General features: G+C 45.8%; 2 protein-coding genes across 2 annotated transcripts in view; both read left to right on the top strand.

The window, feature by feature from the left end:
* LOC144670420 (histone H2B-like) overlaps positions 1 to 24,850 on the top strand; it is a 528,756-nt gene that overhangs the window by 462,789 nt on the left and 41,117 nt on the right. The window lies entirely within an intron of this gene.
* LOC144670487 (histone H1.5-like) lies at positions 19,382 to 20,050 on the top strand. The gene has a single exon (XM_078532978.1). It carries the CDS (start codon positions 19,382 to 19,384, stop codon positions 20,048 to 20,050), a length of 669 nt encoding a protein of 222 aa, XP_078389104.1.

Raw genomic sequence — 24,850 nt, 5'->3', positions numbered from 1 at the left:
GCTGCACCCCCACTTTTTCAGCCCCCTCTATATCCTGCCTGAAAACCCTTTATCCAGGGATGTTGAGCTGCCATTTTTGCACCTCTTTAACCCAAGTTTCCGTCATAGCAATATCATCATGCTACCACGTGTCCATCTGTGCCCTCAGCTCATCGGCATTCTTTGCTTTACTCCTTGCATTGAAATAAATACCTTTTAACTTTGCCAAATTCCTGTGTTTAAACATTTTAACCTTTGCTTCTTCTGTCTTTCAGAGTCACCCGCTAATTTTCTGTCTCCCGCTCCCTGCTCTGAATTTGTCCGATCTGAATCCGCCCTCAGGTTCCCATCCCCCTGCCAATCTAGTTTAAATCTTCTCCAAAAGTGTTTAATACATTTCTTGGCAAAGTTTCAGAGTAGGGTAGTAAGGTTAATGATATGTTTCCGCTTTTCCAAAGGCGTTTGAAAAACTCCCACATAATAGACTTGTCAGTAAAATCCAAGCAAATGGGATTAAAGGACAGTGGCAGCATGGATACAAAATTGAATAAGGGACAGAAAGGATAAAGTGGTGGCGAGCGGTTGTTTTTCAGAGTGGGGTTGAGACAGATCTGATGCTCTGTCAGGTCAGCCGGCTGTTCTGTTCCCATTCCCTGAAGTTTTATTTTAAATTTTAATAACTTCCAGCCTATATCCAAGTTTGCTGATGACACTATGTTAGGTGATATGGTTAGTAGTGTAGGTGGGAACAGCAAGTTTCAAAGGCTCATTGATAGATTCAGTGAGTGAACAAAACTGTGGCCGAAGGTGGTCAACATGGGGAAGTGTGAGGTCATCCATCTTGGAGCAAAGAAAGATCAGAGAATTTCCTAAACAGTCAGAAACTTGGGACTGTGGACGAGCCTGAGTGAGACTGGACGATGGTTAAAAAGCAGCGGCAGAACAGCAGTGAGAGAGAGAGGGAGAGAAGAGAAGTGTGACAGCGACGACGGTGCGGGGGGGATAAAGAGCTGTGAGGGAGGGGTTGGAGCAAACCGGCCATGTTTATAATAAATAGTCAAAGCATGATATCAGGGGAAAGAAGGGAGCTGGTCGGTTTGTGCAGATTTCTCTAAATTAGGCCACTGATTTAAACTAGGAGTTGGAAAATTAAACATTTCAATCAGGGTAAGTACAACAGTAAGTATAAGTGCAATAAGAGTATTAGTGCAGAGCAGATCAAGAGGCATTACATAAAATTAATAGTTTAAACAAGGTACAAACTGGATTCTAAAAGAGGGAATAGAGGTTTGTTTTCGATCGTGGATGGGCAGCTGTGACCTGTTGTTTGCAGTTCCTGCCCCATGTGGGAACCTCAGGACACTTCATGTGTCTCCAGCTGCTTGAGCTCGAGCTCAGGATTTCCGAGCTTGAGGGGCAGCTGGAGTCACTGTGGAGAATCAGGGAGGATGACAGCTTCCTGGATCGCATGTTACAGGAAGGGAACACACGAAAAGGAAAGAGAGAGTTCAAGATGGTAGATGAGTGGCCATCTGGAAGAGTAGGAAGAGGCAAGAAATGCAGGAGTGTTCGGGTTGTGTGCCACTGTCAAACCGGTATTCAGCATTGGAGACTGCTGGGAATGGTGACACCCTGAAGGGCTGCAGTCCAGACCATGGTATCAATGGGCAAGGAATGGCACAGAAGGAACAGCAAAGAGTAGAAATGCAGATGTTAGAGGAGATTTCATAGTCAGGGGAACAGACAGGCATTTCTGTAACCTTCACCGTGAGTCCCACGTGGTGTGTTGTCTCCTTGGTGCCACGGTAAAGGACATCACAGAGAAGGGGCAGAATATTGTGCAGGGGGAAGGGAGTGAACCAGAGGTTGTGGTACACGTCAGTATTAGCGACACGGGGAGGACAGGTATTGAGGTCCCTCAGTCAGAATTGCAGCAGCGAGGTAGGTAGTTAAAAAGTGGGACCTCGATGGGAGTAACCTCTGAATTACTGCCAGTGCCACATGCTGGTGAGAACAAAAATGTGAAGATAGGGAGCATCAAATGTGGCTTGAGGCCAATGCAGGGGGGAAGGATTCAGATTCTTGGGACATTGGGACCGGTTCTGGGACAGAAGGCACCTATTCAAATGGAACAGATTGCACCTTAACAAGACTGGGATCAATGTCCTCATGGGGAGGGTCTCTCATGTGGTTGGGGAGGGTTTGAACTAAACTGGCAGGAGACTGGGCACCAGTCAGTGGAAAAGAGGAACGGCTAGAGAAGAACGTAGGACCATATAAGATAGGAGTAGATGAAGAAGGAATCTAAAAGGAATACAGAATACAGAAAGGGAGGGGAACCAAAGCAAGGGCTCCATGAATGATGAGGAAAATAGAAAATATAATGAAGCAATGAAGCATGATGCATGTCAGATGAATTCTTCAAGTGTGAACCAGGTCACTGTTATTGGACGAGAGTGTGGAATTAACTCTATATACGCCCATCTCTGTTACTTTGTCTGAGAGTGAATTCATTCTCTATGCTTTAGTATTTTAGTGTGGCATTAACACTGTAAATCTGTTGCTGTATGAGTGTGGAATTCACTCTCTGTCAATCTATAATAAGGTGAATGTAATTAACTCTCCGTCCGTCAGTCTCTGTTACTCTATGGAAGTGGGTCACTTTCAAGTGATCAAACTGCAGCTAGTAGAGAGTCACAGGGATCAGTGCTGGGTTCTCAGCTATTTACAATCTATATTAATGACTCAGATGAATGGAGGGAGCATCACCGAATTTTCAGACAATATATAGATAGGTGGGAAAGCAGGTTGTGAGGAGGACACAAAGAGTCTGCAAGAGGATATAGAAAGGTTAAATCAGTCGGCAAACATTTGGCAGATGGATTACAATGTGGGAAAATTTGATGGGAAGAATAGAAAAACAAAACATTATTCAAATGATATATATGAATGACCTAGACTGTGGTGTGCAGGGTATGATCTCAAAATTTGCAGGTGATACAAAGATTGGAAATGGTGTCAATTGCGATCGGGATAGTCATGAGCTTCAAAAGGACATAGACATGTTGGCGGATTGGGCAGGCAAGTGGCAGATGAAGTTCAATGCACAAAAGTGTGAGGTGATTCATTTTGACAGGAAATATATGGTGTGACAGTACAAAATAAAGGGACAGCCTCTAAAGGAGGTCCAGGAACGGAGGGATCTCAGTGTATATGTACATAGGTCATTGAAGATGGTGGGGCATGTTGAGAGAGCAGGTAATAAAGCATATAGTATCTTAAGCTTTATTAATAGGGGCACTGAGTGTAAGAGTAAGGAGGTCATGCTGAACTTGTATAAGACACTCTTTTGGCTTCATCTGGAGTACTGTGTCCAGTTCTGGGTGCCACACTTGATGAAGGATGTGAAGGCATTGGAGAGAGTACAGCGGAGATTCACAACAATGATTCCAGGGATAAAAAACTGTAGCTATGAGGACAGGTTGGAGAGATTGGGATCTTTTCCCTGGAAAAAAGAGGCTGAGAGGAGACTTGATAGAGGTGTTCAAGATCCTGCTGGGTAAGGAGAGGGTAACAAATAAGAACCTGTTCCCACTCAAGAGAACATCAAGAACTAGAGGGCACAGATTCAAAATAATTGGCCAAAAGAGTAGATGTGATGTGAGGAAAAGTTTTTTCACCCAGAGGGTGGTTGGAGTCTGGAACAAACTTCCTGAAAGGGTGGTGGAGGCAGGTTTGCTCGAGATATTCAAAAGGAAATTGACTTGCTACCTGAAAGAAAAGAACGTGGAAGGTTACGGGGAAAAGGGAGGAGAATGGGACGAGGCAGAATGTTCTTTCAGAGAGCCAGTGCTGACTCGATAGGCCGAATGGCCTCCTTCAATGCTGTGGAGAGAGACTGCAGAATGTTGCAGTACAGAGGGATCAAGATCTCCTTGTACATGAATCACAAGAAGTTAATGTGCAGCTGCAGCGAGTAATTAGGAAGGGAAATGGAATGTTGGCCTTTATTCCGGGGGTGGGGGGGGGTGCGAAGAGAGTATAAAAGTAGGAAAGTCTTGCTACAGCGACACAGCATTGGTGAGACTACACCGAGAGTCCTGTGTTATGTTAGAGTCTCCTTATTTAAAGAGGGATATAATTGCATTGGGGATAGTTCAGGGAAGTTTGACCAGACTGATTCCTGGGATGAAGGAGCTGTCTTATGGGGAATTTTTCAGCAGGAAAGCCCGATCCCCATTGGAGATTCACAGAATGAGAGATCCTGTTGAAACATATAAGATTCTGACGGTGGTTTGACAGGGAAGATGTTGAGAGGGATGTTTCCATTTGTGGGGAAACTACAACAAGTGGACACAGTTTAAAAATAAACAGCTCCCAATTATGATGGAGATGAGAAGGAATTTCTTCTCTCAGAGGGTCCTTCATCTTTGTAATTCTCCACCTCAGAGAGTAGTGGAGGCTGAGTCATTGCATATATTCATGCTGAGTTCGACAGATTTTTCACCTACAGGAGAGTCAAGGGTTATAGGGCAGGTGGGAGAGTGGGTTTGAGGCCACAATCAGATCAGCCATGGTTTTATTGAATGGCAAAGCTGGCCCGATGGGCTGAATGGCCTCCTCCTGCTTCTCTTTCTTATATTTTTAATTTGTCAGTGTGGGATTGACCCTCTGTCTGTCAGTCTCTGTTGCTGTATTTCAGGAATTAACTCAGTCTGATACTGCATGTGGGTATGGAATTGATCCTCTGGTCATCAGTTTCTTTTTTATTCATTCACAGGATGTGGGCTTCGCTGGCTGGGCCAGCATTTACTGCCCATCCCTAATTGCCCTTGAGAAGTTGGTGGTGAGCTGCCTTCCTGAAATGCTGCAGTCCATGTGGTGTAAGTACGCCCACAGTGCTGTTCGGAAGGGAGTTTCAGGATTTTGACCCAGCGACAGTGAAGGAACGACAATATATTTCCAAGTCGGTATGGTGAGTGACTTGGAGGGGAACTTCCAGGTGGTGGTGTTCCCACCTATCTGCTGCCCTTGTTCTTCTAGATGGTAGTGATCATTGGTTTGGAAGGTGTCGTCTAAGGACCCTTGGTGAATTCCTGCAGTGCATCTTGTAAATGGTACACACTACTGCTACTGTGCGTCATTGGTGGAGGGAGTGAATATTTGTGGATGTGGTGCCAATCAAGTGGACTGCTTTGTCCTGGACGGTGTCCAGCTTCTTGAGTGTTGTGGGAGCTGCACTCATCCAGACAAGTTGGGAGTATTCCATCACACTCCTGACTTGTACCTTGTAGGTGGTGGACAGGCTTTGGGGAGTCAGGAGGCGAGTTACTCGTCGCATCCTGAGAGATAGGATTCAATCCTGAAATATAGGATTAACTGTCATGTGGAAAGGCATGGACTAGTCAGGGATGGTCAGCATGGATTTGTTAAAGGAAGGTATTGCCTCACCAATTTGATTGAATTTTTTGAGGAAGTGACAAGAAGGGTTGATGAAGGTGGTGCAGTGGATGTTGTGTACATGGATTTTAGCAAGGCATTTGACAAGGTCCCACATGGCAGATTGGTCAGGAAAGTAAAAGCCCATGGGATTCAGGGTAATGTGGCAAACTGCGTAAAAGGTTGGCTTTGTAACAGGAAACAAAGGGTAATGGTCGATGGATGCCCTTGCGAATAGAAAGTGGTCTCAAGTGGTGTTCCACAGGGCTCGGTGTTGGGACCCTTGCTATTTGTATTATATATTAACGATATGGATGTGAACATGGGGGGCACAATTGGGAAATTTGCAGATGACACAAAGATTGGCCGAGTAGTGGATAGTGTAGAGGATAGTCATAATCTCCAAAACGATATAGTTGGGTTGGTGGAGTGGGTGGTAAAGTGGCAGATGGATTTTAACATAGAGAAGTGTGAAGTCATACATTTAGGGAGGTCAAACAGTTACAGGGATTACACAATAAATGGGAATATACTAAGAGGGGTAGATGAAGTGAGAAATCTTGGCGTACAAGTACACAGGTCCCTGAAGGCAGCAGTTCAAGTAGACAAGGTTATAAAGAAGGCATATGGAATGCTCTCCTTCACTGGCAGAGGTATAGAATATAAAAGTAAGGATATAATTTTGGAATTGTATTAAACACTGGTGAGGCCACAACTGGAGTATTGTGTGCAGTTCTGGTCACCACATTACAAGAAGGACGTAATAGCTCTGGAGAGAGTGCAGAGGAGGATTACAAGAATGTTGCCAGGGTTAGAAAAGTGTAGCTACGAGGAGAGATTGGATAGGGTGGGGTTTTTTCCTTAGAACAAAGAAGACTGAGAGGTGACTTGATTGAGGAAAATAAAATTATGAGGGGAATAGATAGAGTGGACAGGATAAAATTGTTTCCCTTGGTGGAGAAATCTAGAACCAGGGGACATAGATTCAAGATAAGTGACAGAAGGAGTAGGGGGAACATGAGGAAGAACTTTTTTATGGAGAGGGTAGTGGGTGTCTGGAATTCACTGCCCAAGTTGGTGGTAGAGGCAGAAACTCTAAACTCTTTTAAAAAGTACCTGGATCTGCACCTGAAGTGCTGTAAGCTGCAAGGCTATGGGCCGGGTGCAGGAAGGTGGGATTAGAAAGGGCACCTGGGTGTCCTCGGGCTGGCATGGACAAGATGGGCCGAATGGCCTCCTTCTGTGCTGTAACTTTTCTACGGTTCTATGATTCCTAGCCTCTGACCTGCTCATGTAGCAACAGTATTTATATGGCCAGTCCAGTTCAGTTTCTGGTCAATGGTAATTCCCAAGATGTTGATGGGGGATTCAGTGATGGTAATGCCATTGAAAATCAAGGGGCAATGGTTGGATTCTCTCTTGTTGGAGATGGTCACTGCCTGACACTTGTGTGACGCAAATTTTACTTGCCACATGTCAGCCCAAGCCTGGGTATTGTCCAGGTCTTGCTGCATTTGGACATGGACTGCCTCAGTATCTGAGGAGTCGCGAATGGTGCTGAACATTGTGGAATTATCAGCGAACATCCCCACTTCTGACCTTATGATGAAAGGAAGGTCGTTGATGAAGTAGCTGAAGATGGTTGGGCCTAGGACACTACCCTGAGGAACCCCTGCTGTCATATTCCTGAGATGAGATGACTGACCTCCAACAACCACAACCATCTTCCTTTGTGCTAGGTATGACTCCAGCCAGCGGAGAGTTTCCCCCCCGATTCCCACTGACTCCAGATTTGCTCGGGCTCCTTGATGCCACACTCGGTCAAATGCTGCCTTCATATCAAGGACAGTAACTCTCACCTCACCTCGGGAGTTCAGCTCTTTTGTCCATGTTTGAACCAAGGCGGTAACGAGGTCAAGAGCTGAGTGGCCCTGGCGGAACCCAAACTGGGCACCAGCGAGCAGGTTATTGCTAAACAAGTGCCGCTTGATAGCACTGTTGATGACCCCTTCCATTACTTTACTGATGATGGAGAGTAGACTGATGGGGTGGTAATTGGCTGGGTTGGATTTGTCCTGCTTTTTGTGTACCGGACATACCTGGGCAATTTTCCACATACCTGGGTAGGTGCCAGTGCTGAAGCTGTACTGGAACAGTTTGGCTAGGGGCGCGGCAAGTTCTGGAGCACAAGTCTTCAGTACCCTTGCTGGAATGTTGTCAGAGTCCATAGCCTCTGCAGTACCCAGTGCCTTCAGCTGTTTCTTGATATCACATGGAATGAATCGAATTGGCTGAAGACTGGCATCTGTGGAGGTGGCCCAGATAGATCATCCACTTGACACTTCTGGCTGAAGATTGTTGCGAATGCATCAGCCTTATGTTTTGCACTGCTGTGCTGGACTCCTCCATCATTGAGGATGGGGATATTTGTGGAGCCACCTCCTCCACTGAGTTGTTTGATTGTCCGCCATCATTCATGATTGGATGTGGCAGGACTGCAGAGCTTAAAACTGATCCGTTGGTTGTGGGATTGCTTAGCGCTCTCTACCACTTGCCGATTATGCTGTTTGGCATCCAAGTAGTCCTGTTTTATAGCTTCAACAGGTTGACACCTCATTTTTATGTATGTCTGGTGCTGCTCCTCGCATGCCCTCCTGCACTCTTCATTGAACCAAGGTTGATCCCCTGGCTTGATGGTAATGGTAGAGTGGGGGATATGCCAGGCCATGAGGTTACAGATTGTGTTCGAGCACAATTTTACTGCTGCTGAAGCATCCTCATGGATGCTCAGTCTTGAGTTGCTAAATCTGTTTGAAATCTATCCCGTTTAGCACAGTGGTAGTGCCACACAACACGATGGAGTGTATCCTCAATGTGAAGGCGGGACTTCATCTCCACAATGACTGTGCGGTGGTCACTCCTACCAATATTGTCATGGACAGATGCATCTGCAGCAGGCAGGTTGGTGAGGATGAGGTCAAGTATGTTTTTCCCTCTTCTTGGTTCCCTCACCACCTGCCACAGACCCAGTCTAGCAGCTATGTCATTTAGGACTCGGCCAGCTCGGTCAGTAATGGTGCTACCGAGCCATTCTTGGTGATGAACATTGAAGTACCCAACCCAGAGAACATTCTGCACCCTTGCCACCCTCAGACCTTCCTCCAAGTGATGTTCAACATGTAGGAGCACTGATTCATCAGTTATTATATGTGAGTGTGTAATTTAAATCTCTGTCAGTCTCTGTTCCGGTTATGAGAGTGGGACTAACTTTCGGACAACCTTTACTGTAAATGATTGTGGAATTCACTCTGTCAGCCTCTTGTTGTATGAGAATGTGGAATTAACTCCTTATATCAATTTCTGTTACTGTATGTGAGTGTGGAATTAACTCTCTGTCGGTCAGTCTCTGTTATGTATGTGTGTGGAATAAACAAACAATTTGTGAGACTCTGTTACTGTCAGTGTGGAATTAACTCTATGGGTCAGTCTCAGTTACTGTATCTGAGTGTGGAATTAACTCCTTACATCAGTCTCTGTTACTGTACGAGTGTGTGGAATTAGCTCTCTATTGGTCAGTCTCGGTTACTGTGAGTGTGGAATTCTCTTTCCCAGTCTTTGTTAGGACATCTGTGAGTGGAATTAAGGACCTGTCAATTGTCATTAATGTTTCAGTGAGGAATTAACCTACAATAACAGAGACTGACAGAAACTAAGAGTGTTAGTTCCACACCCTCATATTAGACTGTCTATGTTACTGTATGTGAGTGAGGGATAAACAAATAAATTCTCAGCCTCTGTTTCTGAGTGTGTGAAATTAACCCTCCATTGGCCAGTCTGTTATTGTGACTGTGAATTAACTTTCAATCTATCAATCTCTGTCATGTGTGTAAGTGCGGATTTAGCTTTCTATCCAATCGTGACAGTTACTGTAGGTGAGAGTGAAATTAACTCTATTATAACCTGTTACTGTAGGTGAATATAGAATTAACTATGTCAGTTACAGTTACTGTATCGGAACATGGAAATAACTCTTTCAGGCTCTCTTACTTCAAGAAAGTTAATTTCACCCTCACCATCTGTCAATCTGTGTTACTGTATATGAATGCGACATTAACTCTCAGTCTCAGTTATGGAGTGAGGAATTAAATCTCAATCGTTTAGTCTCTGGTGCTTTCTGTGGGTGTGGAATTCACATCTTACATGTCAACCTCTGTTACTGTACATGAATGTGGAATTAATTCTGTACCTGTCAGTCTCAGTTATGCTGAGTGTGGTATTCACTCTGTCAGAATCAGTGACTGTGAGTGAGTGTGAAATTAAATTTCTATTAGTTTTGGTTGCTGTGTGAGATTGTGGAATTATCTTCCTGTCAATGTCTGTTTCTGTATGCGAGTGTGAATAAAGAGTCTAACAATCTGAATTAGTGCATGTGTGTGGAATTAAATTTCTGTCAGTCAGTCTCTGTTGCTGTGAGTGTGGACAGGGTAGACAGGAAGACTTTTTCCCCATTGGTGGAAAGGTGGAGAAAGAGAGGGCGCAGATTTAAGGTAATTGGCAAAATAACCAATGACATCATGAGGAAAAACCTTGTTCATGCAGCGAGTGGCTAGGAAAAGTGCCTGGGAATTTGGGGAGGCAGGGTCAATCTAAGTATTGAAGAGGGAATTGGATTATTATCAAAAAAGGAAAAATGTGCAGGGCTATGTGGAAAAGGTGGTAAAGTGGCACGAGGTGAACTGCTCCTTCAGAAGGACAGGATAGACATAATGGGCAGAAAGGCCTCCTTCTGTGCTGTAATCATGCTATAATTCAATCAATTAACTCTCTGTCAATCTCTCTTACAGTATATGTGTGTGGGTGGAATTAACTCTGTCTGTCACTCTCTACTATTGGAAATGAATGTGAAATTTACTCCCCGTCAGTCTCTGTTACTGTACAGGAAACAGTTAATAACATTTGATCAGAAATGGTTGGGCCCTACTTTTCTTAAAAGTGCTCGTGGTTAAACGCATCAGCTTCTCCTCTCTCTACTCTCCAGTTCAAAGTCAGCCAACAGGAACATACCTTCAAAGTAAGCGAGGAACGACTTCCACCTCCAACATCCATTCTGATTCCAAGGGTTGTTCATTTCTCAGTTTGTGTTTCCGGCCTCGGTTTTGTGAGCGACACCTGCTATAATTCACTGACAAAATCATGTGGATACTGGAAATCTGAAATAAAGAGAGAAAATGCTGGAAATACACAGCACATCAGGCAGCATCTGTGGAGAAAGAAAAAGAGTTTACATTTCAGTTCACTGACATTCAGCCTGCAATAAAACACTTACTAACATCTCCTCATGGAAGCTGCAGATCCCACAATTCCCTGCATCCCAGAAACCGCTCCATCAAATGCACTGACTTCCCCAGGCATTCTGAGGTCGAACTTTTACCACTGCTACTTGCCTGCCTATTCCACCAACCTGCCTCTGTCCTTTAGAAGTTTAACACTATCCTCCTCATAGTTCACAATACCTCGAAGTTTCATCCACAAATTTTGAAACGGTGTCCCGTACACCCAGGTCTAGGTCATTAACATATAACATTTAAGAGCAGGGGTCCAAACACCGACCCCTGGGTAACTCCACTATAAACTTTCCTCCAGTCTGAAAAACAACCATTCACCACTACCCTCTGTTTCCTGTCACTCAGCCAATCCCATATCCATGTTGCTCTGTCCCTTTTATTCCATGAGCTGTAACTTTGTTGACAAATCTGTTGTGTGAGGCTTTATCAAATGCCTTTTGGAAATCCATGTAAACCACATGAACAGCATCACCCTCCCCAACCCTCTCTGTTACCGCATCAAAGACTCGGTGCAAACGGGAAAAAAAACCGGGAAGCGGCGGCTGGGATGGGGGAGGCGCTGCACCATCGGCTTCATGTTGCCGTCCCCCGGGTCCCTCTCCGCACGTCCACCGGATGGAGCGGCTCTGATTCAGGCTGTGAAAGCCACTGAAACTCGGTGTTTCTGAGGCTGCGCTCGATCACGAGCAGCTTCCTGTTGCTGTATCGCGCGTGCTTGGCGCAGAATCGATTTCCGTTTGTTTACGTGCCTGTTCCTGCGCCTGCGCAGTGCGTGCCCTCTGGTACAGATAGGCCATTTTATATAACCCAGGGCATTCTGGGAAGCGATGTCCGCCATTTCGCTATAAACTTCAACGCAGTGGCAAGCATTTGTGCTCAACCTTTTTGTGCAAACTCTTTTGTAACAAATAAGCCCCACTCCCCTTATCCTTTAGAATAGCCCTAATTTTTTTCCCTTCTGTAGTTGTTCGTTTCACTTTTGAAAGTTTATATTGAATCTGCTTCCACCATCCTATGCGGCAGAGCATTCAAGGTCACAGCAACTCGCTACCTTCTAAATAAATGACAAAGGATGATCCATTCAATGTGGAGGGTGGTGGGGAGGAAGGTGAAGACAAGGGGAAGACTATCGGAATCCTGGGAGAGAGGGAATTGGTGGGAGGAGCGGTCGCAATAAGGAACAAAATTGGTTGGGGGCCCTGTCAATCGCAGAGAGGAGAGAAAATCAGTTGAGGAAAAAAGGAAGGTAAATTAGCAGTGTTGGTATGGGATATTAGCTCTCCTCACCAAAACAATTATTCCAGGTGAAACAGTGTTTTAAGTGCACTTTCTTCAATTTAGTACCCCGTATTCACTGCTCACAATGTGATCTGCTCTACATTGGAAAGATTGAGTGATTGCTTTGTGGAAGATCTGTTCACTCTGCAAGCATGACACCGAGCTTCCGAACAGCTGTCATTTTAAGTTTCATCTTGTCCTCGGCATCTTGCAGTGTTCTTATTAATCTCAATGTAAGCTCTAGGAACGGTATCTTACCTTTCAATTGAGCACTTTAAACCCTTCCAACCTCAATACTGAGTATAGCAATTTGAGGGGGTAATCTCAATCCCCATTGTGTATCATTTATATTGGATGTTTTGCTTTAGTTCACATCTTTCTCTTGATTTTGCATGGCAGCTGTTCATCATCATTCACACCTCTTTTAAACACATCTTTGGTTTTGTTACTTGTCCATTTATCTGAGCCTTGCACCATCAACTGTTTTGTCATTTAATCTCTTCTGCCTCCACCCTGATTTGGAAATCACAAGAGAAAGGGTTATACTAGATTCAATAATAAGTAACGAGAGAGAATTAATTAATCTTCTGACAGTAAATTAGCATCTAACAATGAGTGACCACAATACGTTAGAGGCAAAGAAATGTCACAGAAATGTGACAACTTTCACCTTAGTTAAGGAAAATAAGGGCAGAATGAGTAGGAAGCTGAACGCATTAACTTCCAAACAGCTACTAACAGGCAAAAGGAAACAATCAGAGACACTCAAAAGAGTTTTTAGTACAATATGTATCTGATGCAAGGCCGAAGGAAGGAAACTTCACTTTCTCTGTTCATGGTGATTATGGAACTGAATTCCACGTTTAAAACCTGTAATTAAGGAGGAATGTCGATATCTGTCGTAATAATGATTAACTGTCTTTGACATGATGCTGTCTTCACCATGATGGCACTTTTGTTCTTTTCGATGCTACATGTCACAGTGAGGAAGCTGTTGTCCAAATTAGAATGATGAATTACTGCAGGGTATCATATAGATCAGACGTACTAATACATATAAACTTCACTATATTGTTTCCATCTCAGGAATTTCCGATTCAGATAACTTTGGAGTGATAGTGAACGAGAGAAAAACATTCAGGCAGTGCCAGCTCTTCGCGAGAAATGGGCTGACAGAAAGTCTCTGCTGCTGTGTGTTTGCAGCATTTGCCGCTAGTGTCCCAGTGTGAATAAAAGGAATTTGAGAGGTTTGTTGAAGATTTGTGTTTATGGGAAACGGAAATCCAATGCTGTAAACCGTAAAGATTAATAAGAGAAATTTGTCGTAGCAGCCAATGTCTCTTTAAGTTAGACCATAAATAGCAGAGGATGGTTTCAATCCATCGATCTCTGGGTTATGGGCCCAGCACGCTTCCGCTGTGCCACTCTGCTTCATAAAATTATTGGGTGATGAATATCAGTGTTGTGTGTTAGGGAAATAAGTAATCACTTGCTTCGTGCTTTTTGGGATAGAATTGGGAGGATTAATTTAGCTCCATATTTCCACTGTGTAACGCCAGAAACAGACAGAGAAACACATACAGAAAGGCAGCAAGAGACTGTCAGGGTACACAAGGTGACAGAGAAAGATGCCGAGCAAATCAGCAAGACACTGAGATGGAGAGACTGATCACTTATGTAAAGCTGTTTCTTGCTGCTCAGAGACGTCCCGTGTTTGTAAATATGACTCCTGTTGTGTAACGGTGCTTTCCGTTGTGTAACTATGCACCTCGTTATGTAACTATGCTCTCTGTTGTATAACCATGCCCTCTGTTGTGTAACTGCTCTCTGTTGTGTAACTGTGCTCTCTGTTGTGTAACTGTGCCCTCTGTTATGTAATTGCGCTCTCTGTTGTGTAACTGCGCCCCTATTGTGTAACTGTGGCCCCTGTTGTTTAACTGTGCTCTCTGTTGTGTAATTGTGTTCTCTGTCATGTTTCTGTGTTCTCTGTTGAGTAACTGTGCTTTCTGTTATGTAACTGTGCTCCCTGCCCCTTGCTCCAGGGAGCAGACTCGGAGTGAGGAGCACCGGAGCGGTGACCTCGGGGCACAGAGTAACTGAAGCCAAAACTGAAAAAGTGATGTCACAGGAAAGTTGCGACCTGATTGGTTGGTAGGAAATCTGCACCAAATTTGAAAAAAAACTGCAAAGCTAATTAGTAAATTAATTAACTAATTCGAGATTGCTGGAAGGTGGTGTGCTGTAGCTGTACCATGTGGGAGCTGGCAGATCCCATTGCGAGCCGCAGTGACCACATCTGCAGCAAGTGTTGGTTGCTGGAGAAACTCTGGCTCAGAATTGATGAGCTGGAGTCCGAGCTCCAGATGGGAGGGGGAGAGTTACCTGGACGCTTTGTTTCAGGAGGCGATCACACCCGCTAGATTAAGTACCTCAAATTCGGTCAGTGGTCATGGTCAGCAGGGTGTGACTGCAAGTGAGGCAGGTAGAGGGATCCTGTTTCAGGAACAGAGGAGCCTTAGCTCTTGACCTTGTCCATTAGGTACGAGATACTTGCTCCCTGTGTGGATGAGGAACAGGGCTGTAGGGAGGATGAGCCATCTGACCATGGAACCGTGGCACAGGAGGCTATTCAAGTGGGGGGAGCATAAAGACAAGTGGTAGTTGTAGGGGATTCTATAATTAGGGGAATTGATAGCATCCTTTGTATGCAGGATCGAGAGACCCGCATGGTATGTTGCCTGCCCAGTGCCAGGGTGAGGGACATCTCTGACCGGCTTGAAAGGATATTGGAGAGGGAGGAGGAGGATCCAGTTGTTGTGGTCCACGTCGGGACAAATAACATAGGTAAGACTAGGAAGGAGGACCTGTTTGGAGATTATCAGGAACTAGGAACTAAATTAAAGAACAGGTTCTCAAGGGTTATAATCTCCGGATTTCTACCCAAGCCACGTGCAAATTGGCATAGGGGCGCGAGAATAAGGGAAGTAAACACGTGGCTAAAGGAGTGGTGTGGGAAAGAGGGGTTCCATTTCGTGGGGCACTGGCATCAGTATTGGAACAGGAGGGATCTGTACCTTTGGGACGCTCTCCACCTGAACCGATCTGCGAATAATATTCTAGCGAAAAGGTTAAATAGAGAGGTCAACATACTAGAAATTGGGTGGAAGGGAAGGGGAAAACTCCAAGAAGTCTGACTAATTGGAAATAAAGCAGCAGGTTAGCGTGTGGGGGGCGGATTCAACTTCATGGAAAATTATGAAAAAACTGAAAAGAAAGGAAAGCCCAGGAGAGGCTATTAAAGTGTCCAGAACACAAAATAGGGCAGAGTGTTTGGAAAGGGTTAGGGATCTAACTTCAAGCACATCAGATAAAGGGACGACAATGAGAAGGGGGATGGGAAATACAGGACTGAAGGTGCTGTATCTGAATGCACGCAGTATACAAAATAAGGTAAATGAGCTTGTGGCGCCGTTTGAAATTGACAGGTATGATGTGGTGGGCATCACGGAGACGTGGCTGCAAGGGGATCAGGACTGGGAGCTAAATATCCAAGGGTATACATCTTATCAAAAAGATAGGCAGGCTGGCAGACGGGGTGGGGATGCTTTGTTAGTAAGAAATGAAATTAAATCTACAGCAAGAAACGACATAGGGTCAGATGATGTAGAATCTGTGTGTGTAGAGTGGAGGAACCACAAAGATTAAAAAAAATGGGAGTTATGTACTGGCCTCCGAACAGTAGGCAGGATGTGGGGCACAAGATACACCCGGAGATAGAAAAGGCGTCTAAGAAAGGCAAGGTTACAGTGATCATGGGGGATTTCAATATGCAGGTAGACTCGAAAATCAGGTTGGTAGTGGATCCCAAGGAAAGGAATTTGTGGAATGTCTACGAGACGGCTTTTTGGAGCAGCTTTTGGTGGAGCCCACTAGGGAACAGGCAATTCTAGATTTAGTGATGTATGAGGCAGATTTGATAAGGGAGCTTAAGGTGAAGTAACCCTTAGGAGGAAGTGACCATCATATGATAGAATTTACCCTGCAATTTGAGAGGAAAAAGCTGGAATCAGATATAACGGTATTACAGTTGAATAAAGGCAACTACAGAGGCATGAGGGAGGAGTTGGCCAGAATTGACTGGCAGATGAGCCTAGCAGGAAAGACAGTGGAACAGCAATGGCAGGAGTTTCTGGGAATAATTTGGGAGACACAGCAAAAATTCATCCCTAGGAAGAAGAAGCATACTAAAGGGAGGACGATGCAACCATGGCTGACAAAGGAAGTCAGGCACAGCATAAAAGCTAAAGAGAAAGCATACAATGCGGCGAAGAGCAGTGGGAAGCCAGGGGTTTGGTAAGCCTACAAAGACCAACAGAGGACAAGTAAAAAAGAAATAAGGAGGGAGAAGATTAAATATGAGGGTAAACTAGACAGTAATATAAAAGAAGATTGCAAGAGTTTTTTTAGATATATAAAGGGTAAGAGAGAGGCAAAAGTGGACATTGGGCCACTGGAAAATGACGCTGGAGAAATAGTAGTGGGGAACAAAGAAATGGCAGAGGAACTGAATAGGTACTTTGCGTCAGTCTTCACGGTGGAACACACGAGTAACATCACCAAAGTTAAAGAGAGTCGGGGGGCAGAGGTGAGTATGGTGGCTATTATCAAGGAGAAGGTGCTAGGAAAACTGAAAGGTCTGAAGGTCGATAAATCACCTGGAGCAGATGGATTCCACCCCCGAGTTCTGAAGGAGATAGCTGAAGAGATAGTGAGGGCGTTAGTGGTGATCTTTCAGGAATCTTTGGAGTCAGGGAGGTTTCCCAGAGGACTGGAAAATCGCTAATAAGAACTCCTTGCCATTCTGTCTCCATCCTCCTAGGAGGCTGCTGTTTGTTCCCTCCCCCCGGAACTGTGGTCTCTCCAATGGCGGCTCTTCCTGTCCCAGGTCGAACAGGGGGAGAGCAGCGCACATGCACTCTTCTGCTCACCGCATCCCCACCTCCCCCCTGTCCTCACACCCCACCCCAGTTCAGCTCTGGTGGCGGGTCGGAATGACGCAAGCGCAGAAATCTACAACATTGCATGAAACTATTTTGTTTGGAAATGTTCTCCAAGTCACTTTTATTCGAGATTCAGCAAAAGACCTGGAGCTTATGAGGAGGAAACGATGAGAACTGGGACTTGCCCCCACAAGAAACTCATTCTGGGATCTTTCTTTGCAGGCTGTTTGGTGTTCAGGGGCCCGTCTTCACAAAGCAACCTGCAGAATCACTGGAGAAACCCGGGAGTCGGGGTGTTTGCTGGGACCGTGAATGAGTTAATATCAGACAGCAACTCTCCAGATTCATCTGATCCAAGTGAAACACTCGCTGGGAGTAATATCCAACGGCCCTGAGCTGCAGGGAGTACAACAGGGAAGAGAGGGTTAAACATGGGCCATTGTTTCTCACTCACTGACACTGTCATCGAGTTATACAGTCACAGAGTCATGGAGACATTACTGCTCAGAAGGAGGTCATTCGGCCCATCCAGTCCATACTGACTGACTGTAGATTAATCCAGTCAGTCCTATTCTCCTGATCTATCCCTGCAACTTTATTTCCCATAGGCGCCCACACAATTTCCGTTTGAAATCTTTGACCATCTCCGTTTCCACAATGCCCATAGGGATCAAGATCCAGGTCATTACGCGGAGAGTAACAAAGTTCTTGCACACATCCCCCCTGCACATCTTGTCTTAAATTTTAAATCCGTGTCCATTAATCCTTCTACCCTCAGCTCATGGGAACAGCTTTCCTTTGTTTACCTGATCTAAACCTATTATAATCTTGTACACCTCTCTCAGACCTCCCTTCAATTTTATTTTCTTCAAGTAGAGCGGCTTCAGATTCTCCAACCAACCTTGCAGCTATAACCCCTCATGCCTGTAACTATTCTAGTAAATCTCCTTTGCACCATCTCAAAGACCCTCACATCCTTCCAAAAGTGTGGTGACCAGAAATGGACACAATAGTCTAGTTGCAACATAACCATAGCTTTGTAAAGGTTAAACATAACGTTCCTGCTTTTATGCTCAGCACCTCTGTTGATGAAATCAAAGATACCATCTGCTTTCCTAACTACTCTCTCAAAATCTCCTATCACCTACAAAGATCTAAAGATTTTCGGGCCCTCTGACCCTGCACACTTTTTAGAACTGGACCATTAAGCTTATGCCTCCTCTCCCTAGCTCTTCTGTCAAACCACAGCACTGTTCTTGAGTGTGGGATTAATAATGTGTCTCTGCTACAGTATCAGTGAGAACTGAGGCTGCAGCTTCTGCCTTTCCAGGGGAAATTTTATGGATGGAGACATAATTTACAGGGATTTCTGCAACTGATGGATGTATTGTCTGGTCGTCTGTGTCTCACCACCCTCACTCACTCTGTCTCTGTCTATCCCTCCAGCCCCTCTCTATTGAATTCAATATAAAGGAGGGGCACTGTTGTTTAGTGGCTGAGTGCACACAATCTGTATCTTCAAATGATCAAAAATAAGTCTGCTTGTGAACAAGATAATAATTTAAACCAGTTACGGGTTAACCCTGTGATTGGCTGCAGTCCCCTGAATCTGGGGAACAGACACTGTGAGCAGCTCCGGTCTCAGAGGGTTTAACAGTTACTGAGCTGGGAAACTACAACTAATCCCCGAGAATCCACAGCACAGGCCGAGTGGAGAGGAAAGCCTGTCCTGGGAGCTGTAAATCTGAGACACAGTTTGTCCTGTCAATGTGTAGATGTGAACATTGTATCAGCGAGAGTGTGTTAAAGGGGCGGGCGGGTTAGACTAATGTCACTGTGTTTGTGTGTCCGGCCTCAGCGCCAGGTTTCCGAGTCATTCTTGTATAAAATCACAAGATTTTCCTGTCATAAGATCGCGATGCTCCCCTGCTCAGCCCTGAAGAGAGAATTTAAGGGAAATATTTCGTTAATTTCAAGATTTCAGTGGAAACACAGAGAAGAAGTCAGCGCTCGGCTGAGAGGGCGCGATCAAAGCAGCAAAGAAACGGGTTTAAATCGAAATTGCTGCCTTTAATTCGGATGGAACTTTCTCGACAACAAAGATTCGGATTTTGTTAACAGAAGGAAGCGAGTGTGGGAATCTGAAATGTCCAATTTGAAGTGGAATTGGGGAGTTTATGAGGAGAGAGAAACACAGAGAGGCTGGAGGAGCCGGGAGCTGACAGCAGGTTGTCTCTGCCCCGTCCGCTCTCTGTGTTTAAGTTGCTCTGAGCCGCCACCACTGCTTTCATTTCTGATCCAGTTCTGACTGTCAGAGAGATTTTCCACACAGTCTCGGATATGACTGATACTGCAGCCGCCGAAACGGCTCCTCCAGCCGCTGCCGCTCAAGTCAAACCTCCCAAGAAGAAGAAGGCGGCTTCCCGATCGAAGGCAGCCGGTCCCAAGTTAGGCGAACAGATCCTCCAGATTGTGGCGGGTTGCAGTGATCGCAAGGGGATGTCCCTGGCCGCGATAAAGAAAGCTTTGTCTGGCAGCGGTGTCGATGTGGGGAAGCTCGGCTCCCAGATCAGGCTCAGTATCAGGAGGAAGGTGGAGAGCGGCTCCCTGGTGCAGGTAAAGGGACAGGGCGCCTCCGGCTCCTTCAAAATCCCTAAGAAGGAATCCCAGGGGAAAGTGGGAAAGAAGGAGAAGAAACCAACAGCCAAGAAATCTTTAGTCAAGAAACCAGCGGCCAAGAAGGTGAAAACAAAGAAACCAGCAGCTAAGAAATCTCCAGCCAGGAAAGTAGCAGCCAAGAAATCCCCAGCGAAGAAAGCAACAGTCAAGAAAACAAGCAGCAAGAAGGCGGCAACTCCAAAAAAGGCGGTGAAGAAAGCAGCGCTGAAGAAAAAATCTCCCGCCAAGAAGGTGACGGGCGGAAAGGCTTTAAAAAAAGTGGATAAATCGAAGGCCAAGCCCAAAGTGAAAGCAGCAAAGGCCAAGAAAGCAGCGCCAGGAAAGAAATGAAACCAGCCGAGCAAATTGTAAACCTCTGAACACAAAGGCTCTTCTCAGAGCCGCCCACGTCTCTCAGGAAAGAGCTGATCCCCGAATCAAATGTCCCTCTCCCGGCGCTGGGAGCAGGTTTCACACTGAAATGATTTTTATTCAATTGAAAATTCCCGGTATCTCACTGACATGCACTATACCCAGCCTCTCCCCCAATCTGCAATAAAACAGAGCGGTGTCCGTGCCCCATTGTAACTGGGGATTTGTTCAGCTGCTCTGTCAGTTTCTGCTCGTTCCCTTTTCACAGATTCAAGGTGAGAGTGTGTAAGACAGTTACCCGGGCGCAGAAACCCCGCGTTACAACTCAAAGCCCAACACATGAGTTTGTCTAATTCAGCTGGAGTGAGGTGTCGGTAAACTGCTCAACCCGCCTGGAGGGGAGGTGTGTGGGGATAGAACAGAAGCTGGGAGTGAAGTGGAAACAGGCGGATTTGACAGGATATAGTGTTTGTACTTGGGCGGGAATATTACTGAATTTTATTTGTAAAGCTCTTTATTTAAAAGCTGCGGGTCTCTAAAACCGTTGAACATGAAGCTCCAATCTATAAACTTTGTGCCGAGCGCTGTGTTAACTTCCATTGTCGAGAATTTAAAAACAAAGTCGTTTCTGGCAGGGAGGAGGCGGAGTTGGATTATCATAGACATTCCTCTGTTCTGTCTGTCATTCAGTCTCCTCCCCGTCCCGCCTCTCACTCTCTGTCCCTTTCTCAGTCAGGTCGGGGCGGGCTGTATAAAAGAGGAACGGAAACAGTTCGTCTCTCATATTTAGCAGCGATCTGAGTGAAGAATCATCATGTCTGGCAGAGGGAAAGGAGGCAAAGGACTGGGGAAGGGCGGAGCAAAGCGGCACCGCAAAGTGCTTCGTGATAATATCCAGGGCATCACCAAACCAGCAATCCGCCGCCTGGCTCGCCGTGGCGGTGTCAAGCGGATCTCGGGTTTGATCTATGAGGAGACTCGCGGGGTGCTGAAGGTTTTCCTGGAGAATGTGATCAGGGATGCGGTCACCTACACTGAACACGCCAAGCGCAAGACGGTCACTGCCATGGATGTGGTGTACGCTCTGAAACGCCAGGGCCGCACTCTCTATGGTTTCGGCGGCTGAACAACTCGACCCTTTCTACCAAACACACAACAAAGGCTCTTTTAAGAGCCACCCACTGCCTCACAGAGAGAGCAGAGACCTGGGAACGGGAGCTGAGATGAGCTGTGATCGGGAATGTTAGTGCCTGATTTATTCTGACGGGGAATGTACTGAGAATCTCAGTTTGCTCGTTGTTTATTTACCCGGATGGCACATTCTGCACTGACACTGAAAAGTCTCTCCACTGCTTCACATTGTCGAAAGGTTTTGTTCTGGATGAATAATGAGTCGGATAGTAAAGACAGGATCCGGCGGTTCCTCTGACATCAGCCGTTCAATCCGTCAGTGGAGTTGAGGTTACAATCAGATCAGCCATGATCTCACTGAATGGCGGAACAGGCTCGATGGGCTGAGCGGCCTCCTCCTGCTCCTAATCCCAATATTCGCACGGATGTCCGTCAAGACTCAGACCGGGAACAGGGGGAGCTTCGAGCCCCTCCCGTTCCCGCTCTTTATCGGAATGAACAGCCCAGAATGAGGGCAATGGGAAGGGGTCTGATGCCCCCAGCACCGTTTCTATTTTATTACCCATTCCAGCCCTCTAAGCGAGCGGCGATTTTAAAGGTTGGTTGTGCCGTATGGAGCAATGTTCAATTATTATTATATTAACAATTCAGTTATTGCCTGGGAAATTCAGCACTGACTTTACACAGTTCAAACAACAGACTGGTGTTTCTGTCCAAAAATGAGCAGATTCACCAGGATGATGCGGGGTTTACAAATTGCCGGGACAGGTTACATGAACTGGAATTTCATTGGGGTTAGGAAATAGTGATTGAGAGTGAAAAATGGTGTTTATAATTTTCAAAAAAGGGAAGAACGAAGTCTATTGTCGAGACGGGAAACGGCTGCAAAAAAAGGCGGAATTTTTAAATGGGCAATTAAAAACAACTCGACCAATGAGGACCTGAGTTGCCAGGAATTAATTCATTGGTTCGATTTTGGACGCAACTGCCTGGGCGTAAGGCTGCAGCCAATTACTGTTCGGGGCGGTTCCTCACAGAGTCTAAAAAGGCGGATTGTCGAGCAGATTGTATTAATAGTCCTTGTAACTCTGACTGGTGAATCTGTTCAGAAAATGGTCAGGAGTAACTCTCCTTCCTCGACTTTCGCCGCTTCTTGCCGCCCTTTGCTACCGGTTTCTTTAAGGCTTTCTTGGCTCCCTTCTTGGGAGCTGGTTTCTTCTCATCAACCATCTTCAGTTTCAGACACAGAAATAAACCAAACCCCTTCCGAACGCCGATTAAATAGACAGTCTCCCCGATCTATGCTAATGAAGGATTGGGAAAAGGTGACTCTGAATGGACAGTTTAAAGGCTAAACCAGCCTCTAAGTATATAATTTCAGGTTTGGATATGGAAACAGGCCAATCAGATTGTGATTTCTCGCCCTCACTCCTCCTCCCATCCCGTCATCAGCCCATTTACTTTGGTCAGGAAATACATTTTACAAAGACTCTCTCCAGCCCCAGTTCCACAGTGTTTTACTATACATCGGGCAATGTCGCCTGATTGTTTTGCGAGGGTCCCTTCTCCACAGAGAGAGACTATACGGGAAAGGGGGATTCCATCTGTAACAGAGAGCCCCTGATAATGTGTGCCAGTGTGGGATTTACTCACTCTGATACTGTGCATGAGTTTGGGATTCATTCACTGTTTGTAAGGCCGTGCTACAGTGAGAGAGTCTGGGATTCATTCTGTGCTTGTCAGGCTCTGGGACTAAAAGTGATTGTTGATGTCGTTCTGTGTCTGACTGTGATAGTGTTTGAGACTCATTGTGCACCTGTCAGTTAGCGGTGCATGTGAGTGAGCGGGAGTTTCATTCTCTCCCTCTGACGGAGGCCAAGTCCGGAGAGGAGAGGCGGACCCTCAGGGCCTCCAGTCGGTGGAGTTCAAAGTAACATCACGATTCAAAATATGACGCAGTAAGTAGGTCAGGTAAGTACTTCTACTTATTCTATTAATTAAACTGCTGCAGTCCATCAGTTTAAACAAAATAATGTGAGGACTTTGTAGTAGGAGTGGAATAAGGACCCTAGTGTATTTAGTATTCTTTAAAAGGGAGTAACTAACAAGCTTAATTTAAAGGGAACTCATGGCAGCAGAGCTCACACCCGCGATATGCTCCTCCTGTGCTATGTGGGAATTCATGGACACTTCCAGTGACCCTGGTGAGCATGTGTGCAGGAAGTGCGTCCAGCTGCAGCTACTGGCTAACTGCATTTCGGAGCTGGAGCTGCGGGTGGATTCACCTTGGAGCATCTGTGATGCTGAGATTATTGGGGACAGCACATTCAGTGAGGCGGTCACACTGCAGGTAAAGACTGAACAGGCAGAAAGGGAATGGGTGACCACCAGGCAGAGTAGAGGGAGGCAAGTAGTACAGGAGTCCCCTGTGGCCGTCCCCCTCTCTAACATATATACCGTTTTGGATACTGCTGGGGGAGGCAACATCTCAGGGGAAAGCAGCAGAAGTCCATGGCATCACGGGGGGCTCTGCTGCAAAAGAGGGGAGGAAGGAGAGTGGCCGGGCTATAGTGATAGGGGATTCAATAGTAAGAGGAACAGACAGGCGTTGCTGTGGCCCACAAAATAGACTCCAGGATGGTCTGTTGCATCCCTGGTGCCAGGATCAAGGATGTCCCAGAGAGCTGCAGGGAATTGTGAAGGGGGGTGGCGGGCGGTGTGAACAGCCAGTGGTCATGGTGCATATTGGTACCAACAACATAGGTAAAAAATAAAACAATCAGCTCCTACAAGCTGAATAGAGAGAGTTAGGATGTGAACTAAAAAGTAGGACATCAAAGGTAGTAATCTCAGGATTATTACCAGTGTCACGTGCTAGCGAGAGTAGAAATAACAGGATATATCAGATAGATACATGGCTGAAGAAATGGTGTTGGGAGGAGGGATTCAGATTCCTGGGACATTGGGACCGCTTCTGGGGAAAGTGGGACCAGTACAAACAGGACAGGTTGCATCTGGGCAAAACCGAAGCCAATGTCCTCAGGGGTGGAGAGGTTGGGGGTGGGGGGGTGGTGGGATTGGAGGGGTTGGAGGTGGGGGGGTGATGGGAGTGGAGGGGTTGGGGGTGGGGTGGTGGTGGTGGTGGAGGAAAGTGTTTGCTAGTGCGGTTGGGGAGGGTTTAAACTGGAATGGCAGGGGGATGGGAACCTGAGTAGGGAGACAGAGGAAGGGGAAACGAGGATAGAAACAAAAGACAGAAAAGTAAGAATCAAAAGTGAAAGGCAGAAAAAAAATTGTGAAAAACAAGTGGGGTCATAGTGCAAAATAAAGGGAAGATGGTTACAAAGTTAAAGAAAAGTTGAAAGGCATCATATCTTAATGTGTGTAACATTTGCTATAAGGTAGATGAATTAACGGTGCAAATAGATATAAACGGTTATGATATAGTTGCAATTATGAAAACATGGCTACAGGGTGATCAAGGATGCAAACTGAACATCCAGGGGTATTGAATATTTAGGAAGGGCAGACCAATAGGGAAAGGAGGTGGGGTGGCACTGTTAGTATTGGAGGAAATCAATGCAATAGTGAGGAAGGATATTGGCTTAGAAAATCATGATGAGGAATCTGTTTGGCTGGAGATAAGAA

Source organism: Cetorhinus maximus, chromosome 31, assembly GCF_964194155.1.
Source record: "Cetorhinus maximus chromosome 31, sCetMax3.hap1.1, whole genome shotgun sequence".
NCBI classification, from domain to species: Eukaryota; Metazoa; Chordata; class Chondrichthyes; order Lamniformes; family Cetorhinidae; genus Cetorhinus; species Cetorhinus maximus.
This window is presented reverse-complemented; position numbering and strand designations above follow the sequence as displayed.